This window comes from Podarcis muralis, chromosome 2 (assembly GCF_964188315.1).
Source record: "Podarcis muralis chromosome 2, rPodMur119.hap1.1, whole genome shotgun sequence".
NCBI classification, from domain to species: domain Eukaryota; kingdom Metazoa; phylum Chordata; class Lepidosauria; order Squamata; family Lacertidae; genus Podarcis; species Podarcis muralis.
In genome coordinates this window covers 31,230,450-31,252,907 of record NC_135656.1, presented here as the reverse complement: position 1 = coordinate 31,252,907, position 22,458 = coordinate 31,230,450, and the positions used below count along the sequence as shown (strand labels likewise).

The window sequence follows — 22,458 nt, the reverse complement described above, 5'->3', positions numbered from 1 at the left end:
TGGTCATGACAGAGAAGGTGCCTAAAAAGGATGTGCAGTACAGTCCTACTGGTGGTTTTTTTTATTCATTTGCACTTATTCCCCCATAGGCACAAGAATGAATTACACAAAAAATGCTGTGATTATAATCTTATGTTATATATATAAAATTACAAAATCCATAACAATTTTAATACAGAAAAATAAAGTCTGTGTTTTCAAGAAATGAAGTGTGATGTGCACTTCTCCTTTGCCATGCACACCTTGTTCTGTTTTTACTTGTAACATGATTTTTATGCACAAACACAACTGAAAAGAGAATGATTTGCACTTAAATTGGAATCTTCACACTAATGGATCCAATACATTTGCAGATGTTTTCATTGGGGCCACCAGGACTAATGATTTTCTTTTTTCTTCATTTTTAAAAAACTTACAGTGCTATCATTGCATATTACAAGTATTGCATACATATGAATTTGTCCAGCAGTCACTATAGTCCTTCAAAAGTCTCCTGAAATCGAAAATATATATATTTTTTAAAAAAGTAAATAGTTTTGAGGTGTTTTGGTTCGCATCTTACCTTACCTTACCTCCTTCCTCTGATGCCCTCACATCTCTGCCTCCCAAAGGCTCGCACAGCTGTTTGTTGCAGCAGCCCTGGCTACAAGCTCCTCAAGTGAATGGTTCCTTGGGAGCTGGCCATGGGATGCTTCCCAGGCCCCTGTGGGGCAGCGTGAGGGGGCACCTCTCTTTGGGACAGGGGGTGCAGCTCAGAGACCAGAGGCAGCGACTGCCCAGAAGACTCCCAAGGAAAAGAGAGAAGGCTGAGGGAACACCACAAGGAGGGTGTTCAAAAAGGGGTGAGAGGCTGCTGGCTCTGCAGGCAAGGGTGACATAACTGGGCTTCTGAGCCCCATAGGGGTGCTGCAGAAAGAATGCAGTTGGTCAAGGGAGCTGTGGACCCAAAAAGGTTGAAAACCTGTGGGCTAAGGAGGAAACCCTACACAAATCCGGAGTGTATTCCCTAGGACGGTTGTATGGTGCCTTGCATGTCTCCTTCCAGCAACACCGGCAGCCAAGCTGGTGCCAAATGTATTGCTCTGTTTTCCTTTGGACTACATCAGAGACGCTGAGGGGGGGGAGGTCTTGTCTGGACAGCCCAGGACCTCCATACGCACTGCCCAGGCTTGCGATTGTCTCTAGAGAGAGACAGGTGCCAACAACACTTTAACTGACAGCTCTACAATTAACAATTTAAAATAAAAAAATGTTGGCGAACATAAAGCTTACCACTAGGTCACTTAACGATATCCAACGTCTTCACATTCTGTGTTAACTCCAAAGCTGATGGTATTGTCGCTTACTAACCCCACCCAGTGGCGTAGCGTGGGTTGTCAGCACCCGGGGCAAGGCAAGTAATTTGCGCCCCCTAACCCATGGATTTGCGCCCCCTAACCCATGGATTTGCGCCCCCTAACCCATGGATTTGCGCCCCCTAACCTGTGGATTTGCCCTAACCCCAGATGTTGCGCCTGGTGCGGCCGGCCCCCCCTGCACCCCCCACGCTACGCCACTGACCCCACCCGCTGTACAAAAAAACCCTTATACTCATCAAAAGCTCTTTCCCCAGCTGTCTCTTATTATTTTGACTTACTATCAGAGCTCTGTCTAGGCGTTGTTTGTTTTCAACGCCCAGCTTAGCTCTTAAATGAGAGTCTGTGTTGGTTGCAGGTTCTCATTTATGTTAGCCATGAAGCTCGCCAGTCACTCTCAGCCTGCCTCACAGTCTTGTTGTGAGTGCCTAGGAATGGAGGGGGAAGGCCTTCTCTGGTGCCTTGGCAGAAGGGCAGGCAAAAAACCAAAGGAGTAACAAGCAGCACCTCTTTAAGCACGGTGGCTTGCCTCTTTCATTCTGAAATCCACTCCAGTTGGGGGCTCCTGAGGCGGGGGCGGGGGGCCGAGGGAACCATAGGAGTAGGGCCATTAGCCCACCTAGACCAGTATTGCCTGCACCGACTAGCAGCTGCTCTCCCATCCTCTCATAGCCTCAACCTGGGGGCCTTTTGCAAGGAAAGCAGCGCTCTCCCATGCAGCTAGGAGATGTAGTAGACCGGCTCTTTTGAGAAGCAAGGCTGAGGGACGTGGCTGGTCTCTGCAGGGGAAGGAAAGGATGAGACCTCGGGGTCTTCCAGGCATCCGTCCAAGAAGGAGCGCCTGCTTCTGGTTTAAACCTCGCTCACCAGAGGAGCTGCAAGTCCAGCCGGGGCCGCGCGCGCGCTTTCCTGAGCGGGAAAGCAAACACGGGGGAAAGTCGCCCTCCCTGCTCTCAGAATGGCGGGATGATGAGAGGCGCCCTCTAAGGGACAAGAGGCACGACTTAATTGGAAAGAGGATCGCAGCTTCCTCGAAGGGAGCCTTTGAAGCTTGCTGCTGGCAGGGTGGCTTTTTGCGGTCGCTCCAATTTGGGGCGCAAGTACCCGCTGGCTTCGCCCCCAACCCCCGCGAAGACGCGGCTTGGGGGGCGCGCGCGCGTTTCCACCTGACTCTCTCCCTCGCCCCCTCCCCGGAGCGTTGCAGTGAGAAAGGGAGAGTCTCCCGCTCGGCTGCCGCTGTTTCTCTCCACGTGTCCGCCGCCAGAGGCAGCAGCGGCGGCGGCGGGCGGCGGCGGGATGGTGGCGAGGTGCTGCGGCTGCCGCCGGGCCCTGGCGGTGGTGCCTCCCGGCGCGCTCTGCCTGGGCGCGGCGCTCAGCGGGCTCTTCAGCTTCGGCTTCTTGGCCGCGGCCCTGGGCACCGATTACTGGTACCTGGTGAGCGTGGACTCGGCCAACAGCAGCGCTGGGGACGCCGAGCAGCTGAGTTCCCACTCCGGACTCTGGCGCCTCTGCGAAGGTAGGGCTGCGCCGCGCGCGCCTTCTTTCCTCGGGTTCGCGACGGGAGCAGCCCGCGCTTCCCTTGCCACTGGGATCCGGAGGGGAGGGTGCTTTTTCTGGGATCCAAAGTGGATCGCGTCGGGGGTCGAGCGCCCCCCACCCCACAAAAATAAAAACCTATACACGAGCTTAGGCTTGGATCTGCCGGTTTCAGTAGTCGTGAAAAAACTTTCTGCTAACGGAGGAATCGCCGTCGGGTCACAAAATGGATCGCTTGGTGGTGAGTAGTTGAGGCAGCCGGCATTCCTCTGCCCTACTCAAGTCTCTGCGTCCTGGAGACGTCTTGATTCTGCTTCACCCGTTTGTTTAGGAAGATAGGACGCTGCATTTCTAGTCCGCCTAGGTCAGTATTGCCAACACTGGCTGGCAGCAGCTCTCGAGGTTTTCTCACGGAGTTCTCTCACCGTCGTCCCTGGAGATGCCGTGCATTGATCCTGGGACCATCTGCATGCAAAGCAGGTGCTCTGGCTGCCCTTTCCCCAAGCCCCTGCTCTCCTCCCCACCTAGGCTATCCCGACGCTCACCTGCAACTAGCTGTACTCCCTGGTTTGTGTATACATTTGGGGGTGGGGAGAAGGGATCCCGGTGCCTTATAATCGCAGTATCCTGGTATAGGGTGAAGGCGAGCTGGAATTGTTCCATCCCTTTTTGCTGGCAATCGAAGAATTTCAGCCATCCCGGTGGTGCTTTAACGTTCACGGATTTTCACGCATTTATAACTTTCTGTGCTGGGGCCGAGGGGTGAGGGTGGGGGGAAGAGATTAAAGAAGGAAAGAACTGGATTGCAGCCAAGAATCCGCCCTCCTGGAGAGAAAGGAGGGCTGGGGTGTCAGAGAGGAGGAAAGGGGAGGGGGAAGCAGAGGCAGCGCTTTCTTCAGCTCTCTGTTCAAAAGAGAGACCCGATTGAACTTCCATCAAAGATATGAAATGTCAGAGGGACGCATCGAATGTTCGCTTTCACGCTCTGGCGCCCATCAGGAGTTCTGACACCCCTGGGTGTTGATGCACCTCTGGGCTCATGTGGATGTGCCCCCTGCTAAATAAATCACAGCCGGGGGCGGGCGGAGTAGAGCCAGCTGCTGTCATCTGAGCTGTGCTCTCTCGGAGGTCGCTCCCAGCCACCTGTTTATCGAGCAGCCATCCTGATTTTTTTTGCGGGAGTCCTTGAATCAAGCCGTTGTTTTTCCACATTTTCCAGTGCATGGACGTAGCCGGGGGGCGCGGGGCAGCTGCTCTCCCCCAAATCAAGTAAATAAATAAAAATACTTAACTAACTGACCAACTGCATCGCTGATAACTCGGTTATTGCCCCCCGCATAAAGCCCGTCCCCCCAATAAATTCTGGCTACTCCCATGTTCCAGTGTGTCCTACTCCCCCACCCCACACTTTCCTTGCCGCAAAAGGTCAGTTTTGCGGGAACTATAGTTCGTTAATGGGGTTGGGAATTGTAGCTTCGTAGGGGGAAAGTAAAGTTTCTGGGATTCTTGCGAAGGTGTGTGTGTGTGTGTGTGTGTGTGTGTGCCATGTGCTTTAAATGTATGGTGTTGATTTGCCCTTAAATTGCACAGGCTGAATGGGTTGGCATGTGATTTGAATCCAACCCACAAATAGCAACAGTCCAGAAGTACATTTACAACCATACAGCTGAGGTTGGAATTTTCCTCTCTGTCAAGTTCAATTTCTGTCATTCTCAAGCTGTTTGGTTCTGGGATTTTGGAACCTTTTGGGTCAGTGGAATCCTCTGCTGTACATGAACACCAGTTTGCCCTATTGGGAGGAAAGGGAAGGTTCAAAGTCCTCCAGGCCTTTAGAGCGAGGGCTCCCAAACAGTGGTCCGTGAGATTCATTCAGGTGGCCCATTCATACTGGTCTTTGACTGCATCTTTATTGCCTCTTTTTCTTATACTGTAGGCATTTTATTGTATTGCAGCCTGAACTTGTAGACATAGAAGAAGCAATGTTTTTTTAAAAAAAACAATTAAAATTAAAAACCACACAGCACAACACATTGCAATTACTTAAACAGGCAGAAAAATAATTATGTGCTGTGCGAAGACCGTCAGAATTTTTCCAAGTTGCTACTTCCACCCCACACCTGAAGAGTGCACTTCCTAGCCCAAGGCCTTACCCCTCCATTGCCAAAAAGTGATAATTCAGGTACCTTGGATGGATACAAAACAGAGAGGGGAATGAAGGAGCTGCTGCGGCAGCAATGTCATAGGGAGAAATGAGTGTGAGGCAGGTCCGCCAGCTGCTTTGATTTGCTCACCCAGTGGAGACTGGTCCTTTACGGCAAATGGGGGCCCTGCCCCACCAACTTCCCCCAGACAGCGCCACACCTGCCTTGGCTTTTTTCCTTACAGGCAGTCCAGGGGATGGTACTGGCTTTTAGCTTCTTCCTCCTCCTCTGTCTACATTGTCTTTGGAGAACTCAGCAGGTAAGAGGATGGGGCAAAAACTAGAATTACCGTATTTTTTGCTCCATAAGACGCACCTTTTCCCTCCTAAAAAGTAAGGGGAAATGTGTGTGTGTCTTATGGAGCGAATGCAGGCAGGAGGCTCTGCTCAGCACTCCCTTTAAAGAGCCGCACGGAGCGTGTGTGCAGCTTTTGGGGGCTTTTCCCCGAGAAGGGAGAAGGGACTGACGGGCTGCCCTCTGTCCCTTCCCACACCTGGAAAAGTCAGCAAGAGCTGCTGCCAGGCTCTGCTCAACGCTCCCTTGTAAGGGCTCCCTTTCATCCCTCATCCTGCTTTGCTGGGAAGCCAGCAGAACAAGAGGTGCTGCGCAGCTATCGCTCTTGCTCTGCTGGCTTCAGCGAGAGCTGCACAGCTTGCTCTGCTGGCTTCTCAGCGAAGCGGGAGGAGGGACGGAAGGGTTTAAAGCAAGAAAAGCAAGAGCCGCTTACATGCTCTGTGCAGAATATTTTTTTTCTTGCTTTCCCCCTCTAAAAACTAGGTGCGTCTTATGGTCAGGTGCGTCTTATGGAGCGAAAAATACGGTAGTTGATTTTGTCATTGGCTCAGGCTCCATCTACTGTGGATCTCGCTGCCTACCACCCCACCCGTGTCAATGGGCACCAGCCACCACTGTGCTCTCCCACCACCCCATCTTATTGACAAGAAAGGCTCTGGGCTTAATAAGAGGAGTCCCATGGTAATCAACCTCAACCCAGTTAGCTCCACCTCTCTTGTCTGTTCAAGGTCCCAGATATATTATGTGTTGGAGATGTAAAGAGTCCTGTCTAGGTTAGCACTGCTGAAGGTGGGAGGCAGCATTTTGGAATGGCAAACTCTGGAATGGCAAACTGTGGCTGGATCTCTGATCATCCTTTGATGCTGTTCCTCTCCTTGTCACTTCCCCCCAGGGCAGAACGCCTGCACGCCTCTGATAGACCCATTCGGCACAGAGAGTTGGCAAGTTCCCGCATCGCTCCAGCATCTTATATGTGAGTAGGCAGCCTAATGTGGGCTCAGCCTTTTGGATGGTGGTGAGAATTTCTGTATAGCAAGATGGAGTTTGGAAGTGTGTTCTTGGGGTGGGGGTGGCGTGATGAAGTTGGGTAATTTTGGACCCTGGGCTTCGTGGCTATAGGGGGGACCCTTTTAGATGGCTGTGTGTGCATTATTACATTGACTGATGTAGAGATGGCCACCAAATCGGACAGCTTTAAAGAGGATTAGACAAAGGCTGCTAATGGTCACTAGCTATGATGGCAATGTTCTGTCCACTCTGTTGAAGGCCATATGCCTCTGAAAACCCAGCTGCTGGGAATCACAAGTGGTAAGTGCCCTGCTGCACTTGTGGCCTTCTCATAAGCATCTGCTTATCCAGTGAGAATAGGATACTAGGACTAGAAGGCCTTTTTGCCCCATCCAACAGGGTTCGGTCATGAAGCACAAAATCAACCTTTATATTCTCTGTTCCCATCACTATTCCATGCTCTACAACTGCTCCATGTTAGAGCAAAGCAAACAAATTAAAAAGGAATGCAAACATTCTCCAACTCCAATTTAAGAAAATACACTCTGAGCATATACAGCTTCACATTTTAAACTCACTTGGGTCATAGGACCGCCTTGACTACAGGGATGATACAGAGCTTGCATTTGCTGAACACATTTAAGTGGGAATAAATCCCATTTTGTGGTAGAAATGGATCGCGAGTTTTTTTAAAGAAAAAAATAATAAAATTAGTATCTGTAACCCTGTACATGCCTTCTCAGCTCACCCCTGGCTATAAAATGTTTTTAATGATGATAAAAGCAGCAGCAACAACAATAAAGGATGGTGTGGTGGCCAGGATGAGCCCCATGTGCTGGTGCTGGGCCTGTTTGCTGCCATCATCTGCCACACTTAAGAGTGGTCATTTGGGGGCACCTCGAGTTGCACCACTGGTGTTGAGTCTCAGAGTGTGTTCACTGTGCCACCTTAGTGGTCAGTGAAGCTGGTCCCCCCTCCCCTTCGTCTTTAGGCAAAAGTGTCCACACCTTGGCCATAGACCAATCAGGCAGAGTTTAAGGACTTTAATCTGTGTGAAGCTGGTTTGAGAAACAGCTGCATCCGACAGTGGTCTTTTATAACAGGATTAATGCCTGTTTTAGATAATGTGTGAATATGGATTAAATACCCAGCACTGGAAAAGCAGTAGGTGCACAGTAAGCGGGAGTGTGAGCCCAGCCTTTATCGCTGGAGGCCCTTCTGTAAATCAGATTATGGTTGAAGACGAGCACTGTTTTGGAGGTGCGAGCGGGGCGATTCGTTTCTTGAAATAAAATGTCATGGGGAGGAAACAAAAAGGTGGGAGGCTCTCCATCAGAGGCTTTTAAAAAGCAGAAGCTGGATGGCCACCTGTCGGGGATGCTGTAGCAATAGGGTCCCTGGATTGCCCAGCGGTTGGACCCAGTGACCTCTAGGGTCATCTGTAAAGCTGCACTCACCTATTCTCTAATACACCATCCTGCTTTCCCCCTCCATTGGATGTCCCCCTCTTCTGTCTCTCTGCCAGCCATGCATCGAGCCTTTGTGGTCCTGCTGCCCCTCAGCCTCGTCTTGATCGTCTTTGGCTGGATCTGTGGGGTCATCGGTTCCTTGGTCCAGAGCTCCCGCCTTTTGCTCTTCACAGGCTGCTATTTTCTGCTGGGTGGTGAGTGAAGCTATGTCTTTGGAGCGGGGGAAACCAGGTTTTCTTTCTTTATCAGTCTCTCTCCCCCCCCCCCCCCCCCGCAACATGGCAAAATGTCATTAAACACTTGCTCTCAGGGAATACTTAGCAGATTCTGTCTTAGTGCCATCAGGTCACAGCTGCCCCTAGGGGAGACCAAGGTGCAAACGAGTGTGCTGTGGTCTTGGTGCCACGGGAACCACATATTGTCTCATCATTGACTCCTGACCTGTCCTCACCGCCTTTCCCCTTCCTTGAAGGCAGAAAAAGCAGGACTCTTGACTGCTCACAACAGCAGAGGAGCCTACCCAGAATCCTTTGCAGAAGGGATGGGGGGACCTGATGTTAGGAGCTCATCCTACACTCGAGTGGGACCCTGGTAGAGACACATGCCCAACTGGCATGTTCTCTCCCTCCTAGTCGATCGTTCGGGAGCTTCAAAAGCTTTCTTCAGCCCGAACATCACAGCAACCGATGCCAACAGACATCGGCACACTTAGGGATCCGCAGTCTTCGCAGCTTGAGTAACAGACCTCAGCAACTCAGCATTTTGGCTAATCTACTTTATTTACATATAAACACACACGGAGCACTGCAACATGGCTCCCTCTCTCTCTAGCATCAGACAGCAAAGAGAAAAAGAACAAAGGACAACAGTCCCACTTAACGGAACACAGTAATACAAACATCCCATCTCCGTCACTTCCTACTCTGTGGAGTCAAAACATATACTGTCATGTGATGGACAACAATCCCATGACTGCAATCACGGAGCAGGAATTCTAACACCTGTTGGTTTCCAACTCTTGCCAGCCCCCAGCCACTAAGATGGGAACTGAAGTCCAAGCACACCTGGAGGGCCACAGGTCCTTCATCTCTGCTTTGCAAGCGCCGGGGATTAACACTTGATCCAAGCTGACTTACACTGGGACAAGGAAAGTTCTTTGGCTGGTGGAACTGCTCTCCTTGCAGGCCCCATGTGGGCATGGGTGGTCAAGTAGATACAAAAGCTAATCTCTACTTGCTATCCTTCATGCCACTTGTTCGAGAACTGACTGCAGACTGGATTCCTGATGATGTTTTATTGTTAACACAGCTCTGTCTTACAAGACATGTGGAGGTTGGGGAACCCTAGCTCAGTGGTAGGACAAATGAGGGTGTCCCAGATGCAGCCACTGGCCTCTCCCATTAAAAGGGTCAGGTGATGTGAAAGCAGCAGAGGCTTAGCATCAAGAGTTATCCTTTTCCTAGAGGGGCCTTCTCTGTAGTGGGGCCCGCCCTGTGGAACACCCTCCCACCAGATGTCAAGGAAATAAACAACTATCTGATTTTTAGAAGACATCTGAAGGCAACCCTGTTTGGGGAAGTTTTTAATGTTTGATGTTTTATTGTGTTTTTAATATTCTGTTGGGAGCCGCCCAGAGTGGCTGGGGAAGCCCAGCCAGGTGGATGGTGTGTAAATAATAAACATTATAATTATTAGGGCTACCTTCCCAGGTTAATGAGCCAAATCTGCATATAGATTCAATCGCACCCCACTAAAAAAAACATGAGAATACTGTATCATTCAATATTATTCGGAGCATCCATCATGTGAATAAATCCAGCTATTTTAATTGTGATGATGATTCGCAACAATAATATTTACCCTACTGCCTCTGACTAATAATAATAATAATAATTTATTATTTATACCCCGCCCATCTGGCTGGGTTTCCCCAGCCACTCTGGGCGCTTCCAACAAAACACTAAAATACAATAACCTATTAAACATTAAAAGCTTCCCTAAACAGGGCTGCCTTCAGATGTCTTCTAAAAGTTTGGTAGTTATTTTTCTCTTTGACATCTGGTGGGAGGGCGTTCCACAGGGCGGGTGCCACTACCGAGAAGGCCCTCTGCCTGGTTCCCTGTAACTTGGCTTCTCGCAGCGAGGGAACCGCCAGAAGGCCCTCAGTGCTGGACCTCAGTGTTCGGGCCGAGCGATGGAGGTGGAGACGCTCCTTCAGGTATACTGGACCGAGGTTGTTTAGGGCTTTAAAAGTCAGCACCAACACTTTGAATTGTGCTCAGAAACTTACTGGGATGCTCCTTTGAGTTATCACGGTTAGGAGCAGCATGTCATGAGCCCTGGTCGGGGGCAGTGTCTGCTACAGGACTGGCACTGACCCGTCCCCTTTCCCCTTCCCCCCAGCACTGCTGACCCTGTCGGGAACCAGCACCTACATCTGCTACTCCAGCGCAGCCTTCGCCGAGACAGTGCGCATGTTTGACCAGCAGCGCTTTGAGCACGTCCGCATCGCCTTTGGCTGGTCCCTGGCCCTTGCCTGGCTCTCTTTCAGCACCGAGGGGTTGGCCGGCATCCTGCTTCTCCTGGCCGCTCGGGGGCTCCGCCTGAAGCCGGATGCCTGTGCGGTGTTCATCTGATGCATGGTCAGGGCTGTGACGTAACCCTACTCTGCTCAATCGGCCTTCTTGGGGTGAAAATTCCACTGCTGCTGATCCCCCTCTTGTCGTGCAGCCACAAGACGTAACCTGCATGGACCGCAAGGTGTTACGAAGATCTGCTTGTGGGTGTGCCAGGCTGAGGGATGCATGTGGAAGGGGCGAGGGACCCCCATCGATAAGGCGCAGCGCTTGCCATCCTTACATGCTGGGTTCATTACTCAACTCTTGGTGTGCAAGCAGAGCCGAGGAAGAGAAACAGCTAGGGCCTTGTTCCTCAGCCAAGGGTAGGAGGCCTGTGTGACCCACCCAGATGTTTCTGGACTCCAGTTTCCATCAGCCCCAGCCAGCATGGCCAATGGGCCTGGGGTGATGGGAGCTGTAGTCCAGCAACATCTGGACTAGCTCCCCATCCCTGTCCTAACTCAACACCTGAAGGATCCATGGCTCCTTCTCCCTTCTTGGTATGCATAGCTGATGCTCCTTCCCTTCCAAGCATACCGTTCTGCTGGTCCTCCTCAATGCATCTGGGGCCTCTCGAATGAAAAAGGGCTCCGGTAGGAAGAGGTGCCATTTATTTAGTCAAAGGATTTCTACCCTTCTCCTACAGCTGGAAAAATGCTCCCAGAGCAGCTTACAGAAATCAGTCATAAGGCAGGGTTATAATCGAAAAGACGTGGCACACAAGGAAAAAGGGAATGGGAGGGAGGAAGAAAAATAAAAAAGCAAGCTCTTTTCTTAAAAGCTACAGGTCGTAGCTGGCAGGTATCCCTTAGCCTGAACAGAACAAGAGCAGAGCATCCCTGGGAAACAAAGCTCCCTCCCCATTCCCTCAGGATGCAGGAAGGCTGTGGGGTGGGTGTGTGGAAGCCATGTTGGGACCGTTTCCTGCAAGGCCATGAAGTGACGCAGCTCCTTTGGTCTGGCAACAGAATCTGTTGGCTGCCAGAGCCGCTCCTGGAAACGGGCAGGCTCTCCCACTGCTGTTTCCCCATAGCAGCTGGCTTGGGAAGCTGAAGCTTGCTTCTCTCCTCTGTAGAGCCATATAGGGCTGGAGCCATGTGGACCACGTCTTTAGCTAGGCCAGGGCTGACCAATCACAGGCTTGCCTTCTCGGCACGCCCTGGCTTGTTTCAGACTGACGTCCTGCGCGCCAACTTGGCTTCCAGCCCGCCAGACTGGCTTCAGGGTACGCCGGCGCTTTGCTGTTCCCACTTGTCCAGGACAAAGCGCCACTTGCCCTCAGCCAGCTGCGTGTCTCGGAGGGAGACGTCGCAGTGCCAGACGGCGCGCAGGCGACGCTCGCCCCACGGGAAAAGCCTCACGCTGACGGCTTGGCCTGTGGCGGCCACCTCCTCCTCACTCATGGCCTCCATCAGCTCACACAGCTTGGCTGGGGTCAGCCCGGGAGCCGAGACGGTTGCCATGACGATGTTGGTCTCCACGGTGGCGGGGTTTACGGAGCAGAGAGGCGAGCCCAGGGCAAAGGCACCTGTAAAGGGAAAACACTTTGAGGTTTAAAATGGCGAGCGGGGATAAGTTATCGAACCACAGGATAAATGGGTGGGTGGATAGGGAATAGGGAGAGATCCTCACCCACTAACAGGGAGGGCTGGCCTGCTGAAATCTGAACTGAAAGCTGACCCCAGCATAGGAGGAGCTGGAGAAATCTACCCTCCGAGCCTTGGCTCAAGGGGGCACCCTGTGTCAGCGAAGGGGTGGTGAGCCTCGATCGCCCAGCAGAGGGTAAAGGTAAAGGTACTCCTGACCATTAGGCCTGGTGGCGGACGACTCTGGGGTTACAGCGCTCATCTCGCTCTATAGGCCGAGGGAGCCGGCGTTTGTCCGCAGACATGTGGCCAGCATGACTAAGCCGCTTCTGGCGAACCAGAGCAGCACACGGAAACGCCGTTTACCTTCCCGCCAGAGCAGTACCTATTTATCTACTTGCACCTTGACGTGCTTTCGAATTGCTAGGTTGGCAGGAACAGGGACCGAGCAACGGGAGCTCACCCCGTTGTGGGGATTCGAACCACCGACCTTCTGATCGGCAAGTCCTAGGCTCTGCGGTTTAATCCACAGCGCCACCCGCGTCCCCCCAGCAGAGGTTAGGCATTATCAATCCCTCCTTCAGCCTCACAGAACAGGCACCTTGGGCGAAGTGTCTGGCATTGTGATGATCCCTCTTCATCGTCTCCTCCACACGGCTCAATCCAACCAGGCCAGCGGCTGCCAGGACCCCTGCCTGGCGCATCCCACCCCCAAGGAGCTTCCGCACGCGCCAGGCTTCGGCGATCAGCTCGCCGCTTCCAGCCAGAAGTGCCCCGGCTGGTGCTCCCACACCCTGTGTCATCGAAAAGAGAAAAGATGGGGTTAGCCGGTGTGGAGGCTATGGAGAATCCCAAACCTCTCGGCCCCCCATCTGGGGACTCTGCGTGGAGAAGCTCTTGCACAGCCCCTTCCACTAGCCTCTATCTAGCTTTGTTTGAATCCTGCTGATTTCTGCTGCAAATCCAAGGACGGATCGCAGAGGTTTCAAACACGTTGCCAGGGAAGGATTGCAGTTCTGCTTTGCAGGTGGATGGTCTCAGGCTCAGTCCCCAGGTAAGGCTGGGAGGGACCCCTTTTTGGAATCCTGGGGAGCCGCTGCCAGTCCGTGGAGGCAATACTAAGCTGGATGGAGCAGCGGTCTGGCTCAGCTTCCTAAGTCCCCACGGTTAGGTGAGCCTCGCAGGTACCGTGCTTGCACTCTTCCCCGAAATCCACCCTGTTCAGAGCCACAGCAGAAACCACCTACCTTCGAGAGGCACAGGGAGATGGAGTTGCAGTGCTGCGAGATATGAGCCGGCGGCACTCCCAAGGCCATGGCAGCGTTAAGCACCCTGGCGCCATCCATGTGAATCCGCAGCCCGTATCGCTGGGCTACCTGGTGCACCTGTGTAGAGAATGGAGCTCAGCCAACAACTTAAAGCGGGCTTCCTCAACCTCGGTCCTCCAGGTGTTTTTGGCCTACAACTCCCATCATCCCTAGCTAGCAGGAGCAGTGGTCAGGGATGATGGGAATTGAAGTCTCAAAGCATCTGGAGGGCCGAGGTTGAGGAAGCCTGGCTTGCGACAGGCAGAGGGGAAGACGTCCCAGAGCTGGTGGCCTTTCTTAGGGGCATTGCAGGTTCCACTTTATGTGGTACTCTAGGGGCCTCATGAGATCAGGGCCCCCGCTCTGCGAGAAAACTAAAAGACAATCTGGGGTTACTGCTGGTGGGCAGGCTCCTATGATCAGAGGAGATTGCTCAGTGTCCTTGAGCCCAGCCAAGGGGTGCTAAGTTGGGGGTCTTCCTTTATCATCATCACTTCCCCGAATAACAAACGGGTGGTACAGTGCCTGGTGCAGTTGCAAAGAGTTTTTTTAAAGCAAGGAGCCCCCCCCCACCCGCTAAAATAGGGTCGATACATATCTAGAGATACCCTCCCTAAGTATAGAGGTATGACCAAAACCTCCCAAAATGGCCTGACAAGGACCTATGAATTTCCAAGGCTTTACCAAATGTAGATGTGCCAACTTAAGGGTGACAGTAGGAGTGGGAGAAGGAAACGAGATAAGGGTGGGGAAGCCAACTGTAAGCATCCTGGAAGTGTGGATTAAGGTGAAAAGTGGGGGTGGGGGGAAAACCCTCCACCCTCCATTACACATGCGTGCATTTTGGGTGGAGTCGAGATACACTGCAACATTTTTTTTAAAAAAAACGTTTAATTATTGTATAAATAAACAAAGCTATTAAAAATATTGATAAATAAATACAAATGCTGAAAGTACTTGAATGAATAAAATGTTATTACTGCTACCACAACAGCTATTGCTCACAATACCCACCACAACGAAAAGACTATTGAATTTTCTGAAAGAGTCAGAGAATCGTAGGGTTGAAAGTGACACTGAGGATCGTCTCGTCTTCAGCCCCCTGCAATGCAGGAATACGCAGCTGTCCTATACGGGGACTGAACCTCCAACCTTGGCATCACCAGCACCACACTCTAACCTGCTGAGCTGTCCAGGCTCTCCCAGTCCGTTGGGTTGAGTCTGGATGAATGACTCATGGTACTCACCTCTTGCAGGTACTTAAGGGGCAGCACCCTTCCCCCGGCCGAGCTGTGCGTGTTCTCGAGGCAAATGAGCTCAGGGCGGGGGTGGTACTGGCTCTGGTGTGCCCGCTGGATCTTCTGCTCCAGTTCATCCAGATTGATGGTCCCGTTGGGCAGGTCCTGTAGTGCCTCTGAATGGACTCCCGCCACCTGGGTGAGAACAAAGTGGGTGGGTGGGTGGCCTCAGGCGAAGCCTGTACATGGTAAATGCCTCATGCCGATAAAAGATTTTACATTAACTCCGATGCTGTTTATGGCGAATGTAAATATGCGGTATCCAGTTTTGTTGAAAACCAAGTTCTTTATGGAAAGGCACAAGCACATATGCAACCTCTCCGAATGAGCCACGGCCCCTGGTTGTTTGTGATAGTGAAGCTATCTGGTCTTGTAGTGTTGTAAACAAAAATCTGCCCTTTTCCCTTATCCAAGAGCCCATATAGAGTCCTTACATAGGTTCCCTATGTAAATAGGAGAAAATAACAGAGGCCAACCAGAGAATATTGAGATGCAAAGCAGCTAGTAAGCTTGATCTTTATTGATCTGTTGCAACAGGGTGCTCCCCTCACATGCAGGAAAGGAGGAGGAACCCAGAACAAAAGTGTGCCTGCCCTTATATAGACATTTTAAATTCCCTCCCTGGAGCTCAAGACCACCCCTCCATACATCATACATACATCACAGAAAAAGCAGTCTACAGCAGAAATCTGAGTGTGTTGTTTATCTCATCTGACAGGTTACCTATTAATGCTCACTTGATTGGATACCCTGGGGAGCCTGGCAGGTCTTTTGTAATGATAAATACTTAGTTCCTGAGCCAGGTCACAGGCTCACCCTCTTCAGACACAGATATACCCTTAAGACAGGATTTGTGAAGGAAAAGTCAATGGGGAGGCTTTTCCATTTTCCTTTGACCTTGCAGACAAAACATTTGGTCAGTTTGGGAATCAAAAATGGTTTCAGATCGGTCTTCCTGCGCTGATCTATGTACATGCTTGGCTGGTACATTTATAAACATTTATTATATATCTAAGACCTTAAAATTCTTATCACAGTAGGGAACAGACACTTCAGAACCTTTGAGAAGGTGAACTGATTGGTCAAGAAAAATCCTGATGCTTCCTAATCAAGCAAAACGAAAGCTGCAATTATATCGCCATTGAACAAGGCGGGGCTTAATTCAGAGCAAACAAGCCTGGCTTTGCACTATAAGGCAGAGTGTTTGGGCTGCCTAGGTGGGCAGGAGACTTATGGGGGGAGCTGATAGGAGGCAGAGGTAAGTGCTGCCAATAAGTCTTTTGGAAAATTAGGAAGACTGGAGCTTGGGATTATATAAATTTATTAATACACAGAAGTAGTAGTTTTGGAGGTGCAAGCAACCTCAACCCAAAATGTTGTGTTGCAGTTGTTGTGTTGTGCTCATATCTAAAGGCAGAAGTCATAGTATGTTAGTCTTGTGTCTAGGTTCTAAAATATATTTTAGTCCTGCTGCGATCATTGGGACCACTGATTCAGGGTCTGAGTGCCAGAGACACACAGCAATCCGTGCTAAGCATATGGAAGAACAGAAAACGGGGCAACCTGCTGATAATGCAGAAAGTGTTAGAATCCACAAGGCAGCTTCCTGTAAATACTGATTCATGCAAGGACCGCAAATAGCTTTCTACTCACAAGGGGGAAATCCCTTGGTTGGATCAATTGAATTCAAAACCCATGCACTGGCATTGCAGCAATGGAAGCGTTGCAAAATATAACAAAGGGACAAATCACTAAAGCATCTGTCGGTGGGTTGCGGGGCATGAGGAGTCAATAAATATCCCATACCTAGAAGGAATCAACATCACCTAGCTTAATCTCCTGTGCCCAGGGTTCCAGCTCCTTCTAAATTACCAGCAGAGAAAATCCAGGGCTCTAAGAATAAGACACCAGGTGCTTATAATCTCCAATTCTCAACAGTGGATCAGTGAGTTTGTTTCAAAAGCTTAGTGGAAAAGACTGTTCTGAGAAGGTATTTGCAGGCATAACATGCAAGCTAAAAAAGACAAAACATCATAGGAGGTAACAAGGCAAATCATTAGAACGAAAGGGGAAGACAGTTTCCTATTTGGTCCTTTAGTAATGGAACAATCTTCACACAATGTTATTTTGACCTGAGCACAGAGACACTTGTGCATGAAGTCGGGAACTGTTACTATCCAAGGAGAGAAGGATGCAGCTTGTGCTAATGGCCACTAGAGGGAAGCACATCACCAGGCTTCTCACTCCTCTGGCCAAGGTTTGAGCAAAGCCCTAGACAGCTTTACTTGGCCCCTTTGCGAGACTGTGACCACATTTGCCTTGGCAGCTGTAAGTACATGACCTTTGCCATTTCTCTGGTTCCTCGTTTTTGAGATTGAATATGGGTAAAAAGAGGCACAGTGGGTTTAGGGTTAGGTGCTTCAGGGTCCCCTCCCAGCGTCACTTACCTGTGCAATCCCTCCGTGCTCAAACACATGGATGTGGGATTCCCTCCCAAGCATGAGCTGCGCCCCTCGCTGGCGACAGTGGCACATGACTATGGTAAGAGAGGACAAGGGTGAGAACTGGGGGGTCTATAGTGGGGACAGGGGAAACACAGAACTAAGAGTCAGATGGCAAGAGAAAATGAGGATGAACCACAGTTCAAGAAGGACACTGACAAACTGGAACGTGTCCAGAGGAGGGCAACCAAAATGGTCAAAGGCCTGGAAACAATGCCTTATGAGGAACGGCTAAGGGAGCTGGGCATGTTTAGCCTGGAGAAGAGGAGGTTAAGGGGTGATATGATAGCCATGTTCAAATATATAAAAGGATGTCATATAGAGGAGGGAGAAAGGTTGTTTTCTGCTGCTCCAGAGAAGCGGACACGGAGCAATGGATCCAAACTACAAGAAAGAAGATTACACCTAAACATTAGGAAGAACTTCCTGACAGTAAGAGCTGTTCGACAGTGGAATTTGCTGCCAAGGAGTGTGGTGGAGTCTCCTTCTTTGGAGGTCTTTAAGCAGAGGCTTGACAACCATACGTCAGGAGTGCTCTGATGGTGTTTCCTGCTTGGCCGGGGGTTGGACTCGATGGCCCTTGTGGTCTATTCCAACTCTATGATTCTATGATCTGTCATAGTTATCCTCTCCACAAATATATTATGTAGAGTTTTACTTTCTTGGGCTCCATGATCACTGCAGATGGTGACAGCAGTCACGAAATTAAAAGATGCCTGCTTGGGAGAAAAGCAATGACAAACCTAGACAGCATCTTAAAAAGCAGAGACATCACCTTGCCAACAAAGGTCCGTATAGTAAAAGCTATGGTTTTCCCAGTAGTGATGTATGGAAGTGAGAGCTGGACCATAAAGAAGGCTGATCACTGAGGAATTGATGCTTTTGAATTATGGTGCTGGAGGAGACTCTTGAGAGTCCCATGGGCTGCAAGAAGATCAAACCGATCCATTCTGAAGGAAATCAGCCCTGAGTGCTCACTGGAAGGACAGATCGTGAAGCTGAGGCTCCAGTACTTTGGCCACCTCATGAGAAGAGAAGACTCCCTGGAAAAGACCCTGATGCTGGGAAAGATGGAGGGCACAAGGAGAAGGGGACGACGGAGGATGAGATGGTTGGACAGTGTTCTCGAGGCTACCAGCATGAGTTTGACCAAACTGCGGGAGGCAGTGGAAGACAGGAGTGCCTGGCGTGCTCTGGTCCATGGGATCACGAAGAGTCGGACACGACTAACAACCAAAAGAGTTGGAAGGGACCCTCAGGTCCAACCCACTGCAATTCAGGAATATGCAGCTGTCCCATACGGGGCTCGAACCTGCAACCTTAGCAACTATCAGCACCATGCTCTAACCAACTGAGCTAACCAGGCTGCCTGTTTTCATCACTGCTAGGAGATCCCTGAGCTGAAGCAGTCAGTAACGCTTATTCCAATCTCTCCAGCACCTTTTAAGAGTGCAGCCGTTAGGAGCTCTCATCTCACAGTCAAAAATGTTTTGCCTAGTAATTCTAAGGCTAGAGAAAGCCTCTTAGGCAGACGGTTGAGGGTGTATATTTTTCTTGGACACTGATGGCGCCGTACTGCTATCAATGCTGGTAACCCTGTGGCCCTCCAGAAGGTGTTGAACTACAACTCCCATCATCCCTGACCCACGGGCTCAAGGTGGTGTACGTGGTTCTCCTCCCTATTTCATCCTAACAACAACCATGCGAGGTAGGTTAGGCTAAGAGAAGGTGACTGGCCCAAGGCCACCCAGTGAGATTCATGACTGAGGATTTGAACCCTGGTCTCCCAGGTCATAGTCCAATATTCTGTTATGCCACACTGGGAGTCTTGCAACATTTAGAGGGCCACAAAGTCCCTGCCATTGATTTTATAAATAATAACTGAAATAATAAAAACAGAACTCGAATAATTCCCAAAATGAAACTCTCTCTCCTGATTGCTTCATTCAGGGGTAGGTGGGGCTATTTGTGGGGTTTTTTTATGACTGAGTCTTAGGGCATAGCCCTTACAAGGAGACTTAGGTAAAGGTAAAAGGACCCCTGACCATTAGGTCCAGTCATGTCCAGTTGCGCCGCTCATCTCGCTTTATTGGCCGAGGGAGCCGGCGTACAGCTTCCAGGTCATGTGGCAAGCATGACTAAGCCGCTTCTGGCGAACCAGAGCAGCGCATGGAAACGCTGTTTACCTTCCTGCCAGAGCGGTACCTATTTATCTACTTGCACTTCGTGCTTTTGAACTGCTAGGTGGGCAGGAGCTGGACCGAGCAACGGGAGCTCACCCCGTCGCAGGGATTCGAACCGCCGACCTTCTGATCGGCAAGTCCTAGGCTCTGTGGTTTAATTACATAATAATAAAACAGAGGGCATTAAAGTTATAGGCAGAGCACATATGTATTTATATGCCTGGTGTAAATAAGGGCTCTGATCCAGTGGAGGCATCTGCCAATGGGAGAAGAGGGGATCACCATGGCACCGCTCCCACCCAATCAACTCCAAAGAGTTGGGGGACCTCCCAGAACAGGATGGAAGGTGGTACGAGGGGCTGCAAGGGAAATCAGCTCCGATTGCTTCTTATAAGACTTACCAGCAATGAGGTTCGCCATGGTGGCTGTGGGAACAAACAGAGCCCCTTCCATTCCAAGGAGATCAGCCACTACTCTCTGCAGTTCTGAAGAGGGAAATAAGAACACAAGGACAAGAAGAAGCCACCCTCAAGTTTCAGATAGTGCATAGGCTGTGTGGGTGTGATGTCAGAAGTTCACAACTGTGAGCCTGTTCACAGAATCAGGATATTTGAATTTTAACACCTCCTACTCCAGGTTGCTGAAGCCTCTCTTGACTTTTAAAAAAAAAATATATATAATGATCATCATCACGTTTTGGCAATGGGTTTATTTTACATAAAGGTAAAGGTACCCCTGCCCGTACGGACCAGTCTTGACAGACTCTAGGGTTGTGCGCTCATCTCACTCTATAGGCCAGGAGCCAGCGCTGTCTGCAGACACTTCTGGGTCACGTGGCCAGCGTGACGAAGCTGCTCTGGCGAGCCAGAACCGCACACGGAAACACCGTTTACCTTCCCGCTAGTAAGCGGTCCCTATTTATCTACTTGCACTTGGGGGTGCTTTCGAACTGCTAGGTTGGCAGGCGCGAGCAACGGGAGCGCACCCCGCCGCGGGGATTCGAACCGCCGACCTGACGATCAGCAAGTCCTAGGTGCTGAGGTTTTACCCACAGCGCCACCCGCGTTCCATTATTTTACATACATCCCCCAAATATTTCAGCCAGTAACATAAGCAAAACGTAAGTGGACTGAATATTATTCCCATGAACAAGCTCCTTTCAGACAAGTTTGGGGCAATTTCCAGAGGGGTAGTCTCTTAAAAACAACAGCAAAATGACTTGTGACACTTCAAAGGCTAACAATTTTATTATGGCACAAGCATTTGCAGACTAGGCACGTTAAAATCACCCATGCAGCTCAGATTAATTCTTCATGGAGACAGACACCCAGCAGCCAACACGGGCCCTTAAAGCCACAGGAAACTATATATTATATGACAATAAACAAAATCCAGGTGTAGAGCCTGTCTTTCCATAAAATATTCAGGGCGGCTCTTTCCATCTGCTCCCCTCCAAATGCAACGTTTTTCCTGGAAGGTATTGTATTTTTATGTTGTGAATCACCTTGTGATCTTTGGATGAAGGACAGTATAAAGGTAAAGGTAGAGGGACCCAGTGGCGTAGCGTGGGGGGTGCAGGGGGGGCCGGCCCCACCGGGCGCAACATCTGGGGTTAGGGCAAATTCACAGGTTAGGGGGCGCAAATCCACGGGTTAGGGGGCGCAAATTACTTGCCTTGCCCCGGGTGCTGACAACCCACGCTACGCCACTGGAGGGACTCCTGACCATTAGGTCCAGTCGTGACCGACTCTGGTGTTGTGGCGCTCATCTCACTTTATTGGCCGAGGGAGCTGGTGTACAGCTTCCGGGTCATGTGGTCAGCATGACTAAGCCGCTTCTGGCGAACCAGAGCAGCGCACGGAAACACCGTTTACCTTCCCGCCGGAGCGGTACCTATTTATCTACTTGCACGTTGATATGCTTTCAAACTGCTAGGTTGGCAGGAGAAGGGACTGAGCAACAGGAGCTCACCCCGTTGCGGGGATTCGAACCGCCGACCTTCTGATCGGCAAATCCTAGGCTCTGTGGTTTAAGCCACAGCGCCACCCGCGTCCCATGAAGGGCAGTATGCCAATTTAATAAAAAGAACAAATCACAAAAATAAATATCTGACGTTCACAGTGCCACTGCTTTCACAGCTGGGTCTTGAAAAGGAGCAGCCTTGCTCCAAAGCATTAGGCACAGTTGCACCCTAGCCTGTGGCAGCATGGAGCCCTTTGCAGAGCCTTACCACCCCAGGGATGCCCCTTTTCACCCAGACTCACCATTGACCGTGGGGTCCTCCCCGTAGTCATCATCCCCCACCTCTGCTTGGGCCATGGCTTGCCTCATCTTGGGGCTCGGCTGAGTCACAGTGTCACTGCGCAGATCCACCACATGGCACTCAGTCCCTGCTGGGCAACTGGCATGGTAACTATGCTTGCCCACTCTTGGAGCAGGGACAAGGGAAGAAGACGGCTGCTTGGTGTGCCACCAAGGTAGACTGGCACAATGTTGCACAGTGACTGACTGGCTGTATGTCCTTAACAGGATCTTCATAAGCCAAGGTGACCTGAGGCTGGCACTAAGCGACTGGCGAGTAGAGCTTGGGTGGGCTAAGCTGCTGCAAAAGGTCTGACACGGGCCCTTTTGGCTCAGAAAGGTGTCAACACCCTGGTACCAACAGCGTGGGAGGGCCAGGCAAGCACCAAGTCCCTGGCACGGTCTGAGTTGATGCATGCAGGCTTTAGATATCCGGCAGCGGTAACCGTGCCCAGAGGGCGCCAGGGTGGTGCCCACGCCCCACCGCCTGCGAGAAAACCGAGACAGAATAGCCCCTGGCTGCCTGCACCAGCCAACGGGCTGGCAGGAGTCGCTGCTGAACCTAGGGCAACCAGCCTTGCAGCTGCTCGGTGCATAGGCTTCCCCGCCGTGGCTGGTGGCAGGCGGAGTAGCGGAAGCCCAGCAGGAGCAGATGCGGGCATGGAGCTCCTTGCCGAGGAGGGCACGACCTCCGCGCCTGGCCATTTCTCCCCCGGTCTGCAGCGCCGGCACCAGCGACATCGCCGCTTCTTCCGCCCAGCACAAACTGGGCAGAGTCCAAAGCTTCACGCTCTTCCCCTA

At 51.0% G+C, this 22,458-nt stretch overlaps 2 protein-coding genes across 2 annotated transcripts; one reads left to right on the top strand and one right to left on the bottom strand.

Annotated features, from left to right (window-relative positions):
- Positions 1 to 2,368: 2,368 nt before the first annotated feature.
- TMEM235 (transmembrane protein 235) lies at positions 2,369 to 14,330 on the top strand. The gene is made up of 4 exons (XM_028715522.2): positions 2,369 to 2,871; positions 6,279 to 6,359; positions 7,920 to 8,057; positions 10,267 to 14,330. The coding sequence occupies exons 1-4, from the start codon at positions 2,652 to 2,654 to the stop codon at positions 10,497 to 10,499; spliced, it is 672 nt and encodes a 223-aa protein (XP_028571355.2). The 5' UTR covers positions 2,369 to 2,651; the 3' UTR covers positions 10,500 to 14,330.
- On the bottom strand, positions 11,259 to 22,458 carry LOC114589265 (uncharacterized). Its single transcript, XM_028715510.2, has 7 exons — positions 21,621 to 22,458; positions 19,758 to 19,841; positions 17,120 to 17,208; positions 14,622 to 14,807; positions 13,315 to 13,452; positions 12,669 to 12,861; positions 11,259 to 12,009 (listed from the first exon to the last, which is right to left on the bottom strand). The coding sequence occupies exons 1-7, from the start codon at positions 22,396 to 22,398 to the stop codon at positions 11,702 to 11,704; spliced, it is 1,776 nt and encodes a 591-aa protein (XP_028571343.2). The 5' UTR covers positions 22,399 to 22,458; the 3' UTR covers positions 11,259 to 11,701.

Excerpts from the sequence above, each read along its gene's own strand:
- TMEM235 (XM_028715522.2), top strand. The coding sequence starts at position 2,652 with ATGGTGGCGAGGTGCTGCGGCTGCCGCCGGGCCCTGGCGGTGGTGCCT. Across the intron at positions 2,872-6,278 it reads ACTCTGGCGCCTCTGCGAAG|GGCAGAACGCCTGCACGCCT; the intron begins GTAGGGCTGCGC and ends ACTTCCCCCCAG. Across the intron at positions 6,360-7,919 it reads ATCGCTCCAGCATCTTATAT|CCATGCATCGAGCCTTTGTG; the intron begins GTGAGTAGGCAG and ends TCTCTCTGCCAG.
- LOC114589265 (XM_028715510.2), bottom strand. The coding sequence starts at position 22,398 with ATGTCGCTGGTGCCGGCGCTGCAGACCGGGGGAGAAATGGCCAGGCGC. Across the intron at positions 19,842-21,620 it reads GGAGGACCCCACGGTCAATG|AACTGCAGAGAGTAGTGGCT; the intron begins GTGAGTCTGGGT and ends TTCCCTCTTCAG. Across the intron at positions 17,209-19,757 it reads CATGGCGAACCTCATTGCTG|TCATGTGCCACTGTCGCCAG; the intron begins GTAAGTCTTATA and ends CTCTTACCATAG.